Source organism: Sinocyclocheilus anshuiensis, unplaced genomic scaffold (assembly GCF_001515605.1).
Source record: "Sinocyclocheilus anshuiensis isolate Anshui unplaced genomic scaffold, SAMN03320099.WGS_v1.1 scaffold24, whole genome shotgun sequence".
NCBI classification, from domain to species: Eukaryota; Metazoa; Chordata; class Actinopteri; order Cypriniformes; family Cyprinidae; genus Sinocyclocheilus; species Sinocyclocheilus anshuiensis.
Genome location: NW_015557090.1, coordinates 273,467 through 276,751, shown reverse-complemented (window position 1 = coordinate 276,751; position 3,285 = coordinate 273,467). Strand labels below are relative to the sequence as shown.

The 3,285-nt window shown below is 34.4% G+C and overlaps 1 protein-coding gene across 1 annotated transcript in view; it reads left to right on the top strand.

Annotated features, from left to right (window-relative positions):
- The first annotated feature begins 1,670 nt into the window (after positions 1-1,670).
- Positions 1,671-3,285, top strand: part of LOC107677048 (glioma tumor suppressor candidate region gene 2 protein-like) — a 3,244-nt gene continuing 1,629 nt past the window's right edge. The window contains exons 1-3 of the mRNA XM_016471839.1: positions 1,671-1,682; positions 2,503-2,655; positions 2,741-2,788. Of these exons, the coding sequence (XP_016327325.1) occupies positions 1,671-1,682; positions 2,503-2,655; positions 2,741-2,788 (213 nt within the window). The remainder of the gene's footprint in view (positions 1,683-2,502; positions 2,656-2,740; positions 2,789-3,285) is intronic.

Genomic DNA, 3,285 nt, shown 5'->3' with positions numbered 1-3,285 from the left:
TTATAAGCATATCATGTCTTCGCTGTAGATTTAAAAGTCAAATTTGGTTTGTATAGCACTTTTCACAATACGCATTTTTTTTCACTGCAGCTTTACAGACATTTATGGTGTTAAAATCTTAATGCCTTATAGTCACATTTAGCAGATTAGAGCTGGGCTATAGTAGTTTACGTTTTGCGGCAACATAAACAGTCAAGCAGTTGAGATTTACTTGAGTACTTGCATATACTCACATAAATAACTTTATATAGGGTCCTGTGCAATGTTCTAGACAAGCACGCTGCCAAAATTTTCTAGCATATATTACTTTGCGTTATACACTGTAATTATATATGCAGGTAAAGTTGGATATTCTATATATCCAACAATATATCTCTAAGCGATAATTTAGTTTATATTTTGTGGTGATATAAATAAGAAATCAATTGAGATTTGCTATAAAGTGGTGTTAAATATTAGCTGGAATTTATACTGCACCACATATTAGGATGATTTGATAATCTCCAACCCCATTTTTTAGGGATGCACCACGATATTATCGGACCAGTATCGGAATTGGCCGATGATGGCTTTAAATGTAAATATCGGCATTGGCCGATATGAAAAATTATGCCGATATGTCTTGCCGATAAGAGGAATACATTAACTCGCATGTGCTAGCTATTAGATCACGTCAGCATTGTGGCTCATTCTTGAAGCAAAGTTTTGCCTGAATGGTGATTAGATTCACTGTTTTTGGATTGCCTCATTTAAACTGAGAATGCACATTGATGCTTTCAGTGTATGATAAAGTAAACCGTAATAGCACGTGCAGTGGCAGCAACCTCCCCCGGGTCCTAATGCCAGTTCGGCAAGGAGTTTTAACTCAGTAGGGGGCGCTGTTGGCCTACTTCTAATAAAATGAAAGCAAAATACACAAATAATATTTAGACCGTTTCTGATTAAATAAAGCAGTAATTGATGCCATAAAATCATGAGTATGTTTTGATTTAAAGGTCAGAAGCTAAGGGGGAAAAAAACAAGTAAAAAAACCAAAACAAACGACACTTAAATTAAATAATTTTATATATACTGATTTATTCATTAATGTGTAGTGTTAGATTTTTTTAACACATTAGCTCTAAAAGATTTTCAGAATTTTTACAACTCTTTTGCTTAGACCATCTACAAATGTTAAATCTTAAAAAAAAATGTTAAGGTTTTTGTTCTTTCTGAACAAAAAATGCAGTGATTAATATATAGTTTATTTATAGTTATTTTCAAATCTTCAATGTGCTGACATTATAAAATAACTTTATTATTGTTTATTTCATTCTAACTAATAAGTTCTTGTTAAAAACAAACCAAAATTAAAAATAATTATATATCGGACAAAATGAGTTGAAAATTATCAGCATATCGGATATCGGCAAAAATCCAATATCGTGCATCCCTACTAGACTTGTGCCGGTATTCGGTAATGCGGTATATCACGGTAATGAATATGCACGATATTGTTATCGTGGGCACTTCTAAATACCGTGAATAATTATATATAACAAATTATTCAGAATTTTGAATGCATTTTAAGAATACTTTTCCCATAAACTGGTCAAAATGCACAACACCGCTGTATGCTGCGTGAAAGACGTGTGCGCACTCTGACATAAACAAGCGCGGACAAGAAGCACATGGCGGAACATGTGAGAGATGCTCTGGATGAAAGTGCACTTTCACTCTCTGACAGCAGATGGCGCTAAACTGCAGAAATAATAATAATAATAATAATAATTCATTTAAATGCAGCCGTTACCCCGGAAATCCTGTAAACAAAGCAGCTGCACTACTTTCTGTTTCTGAATCGTGTTTAAATGATTTAAACAGCCATTCAGATTTGTGTATTTGCTATGATGTTCATCACAGCGCCAAATACTTAAATATTATAGCCGAGTGAAATGAATGGATCCCACCTGCAAAAATGTGTAGAACAACAGTAAATGTGACCACGTATTTACCATGACTTGCAATGACATAACGTCTCCTGTCTCGCATAATGTTTCTGTCCTAACCAAAAGGTTTACGGTCTACGATAATAATTACATTTGCAAAACTGTAATATTCAGAAGAAAATACTGTATCTCACAGTGTAATGCAGTCAGATTGTTTTCTGCGTGAAGAATGAATCAAGCATTGCGGGTGTTATTTTTAACATCTTTCTCAAATCAAACTGACAAAATACATTGTACTTTTATTTATTTAAATTTTTTATGAATATAATGTAGTTTTTTTTATTTTTACTTTCTAAGATAAGTGGGTACAGCACACATTTATCATAGGAAATTTATATATATATATATATATATATATAAAATGTTTTTGAATGGTAAGCATTATACAGTGCTGTGTAGTGTGTAATCTAGCATAGCACTAGCATACCATTTTAGACACAAGCTCCTAGTTTAGATTGGAATGTGTCTACATGCTGTCCTAAATATAAATATGCATTTGTGTGTGTTTATTTAGGAGAGCACCTTTAAAGAGCAGGTGGAGGGGTTGATTGAGGAAGTGGACATTGAGCCAGAAGGGGACATCGAAGACACAGTCATTGGGCCAACTGCAACACAGGAAAAGAAAACTGAGAAACAGAGGAAAAAGGAGAAAGCTGAAAGAATTAAGGTGAGGATGCAGAATGGACTTTCCTGTTGACCAAGCTGGTCATGATTCTCTTGATTCACATTCAGAGTTTGAATTTATTGAACAGGAGTTGCAAAGGAAGGCGGAACGTCGGGTGATTGACAAGCAGCAGCAGTTTTCAGGGTTCCCACGCTTCTTGAAAGTACTTGAAAGTACTTGAATTTCAGACATATGGATTCAAGGCCTGGAAAGTACTTGAAAACAAACATAGGTCCTTGAAAGTGCTTCAATTAAATTTGAAATAAATTTTGTTTATGGCGCTATTTAAAAAATTGTCCTATATGTTCTGTCAAAGACAAAACGAAATGGCACTAATGATTGGGGGTGGAGATGGAGTAGCCGAAAAAAACTTAGCGTGTGTGTTGATGCGCAGCCTAGAGCCTTGGAGACAGTTTTTTTAAGCCCGCTCCCGCTGAATTTCTGACCATTACCAATTGTCCTGCCACTACAGCTGGAAAAAAATCCTAGAGGAAACACTGCATGCATTTAATAAAATTAGAAAAATGTATTTACAAAGGTAAAAAGAAAATTTCCCTGAAATCACTTTGAGTCAAATGTCAGCTCGTATTATGAAGGCTAATTCTTGATCAGAATTTTTGATTATTGATCAGA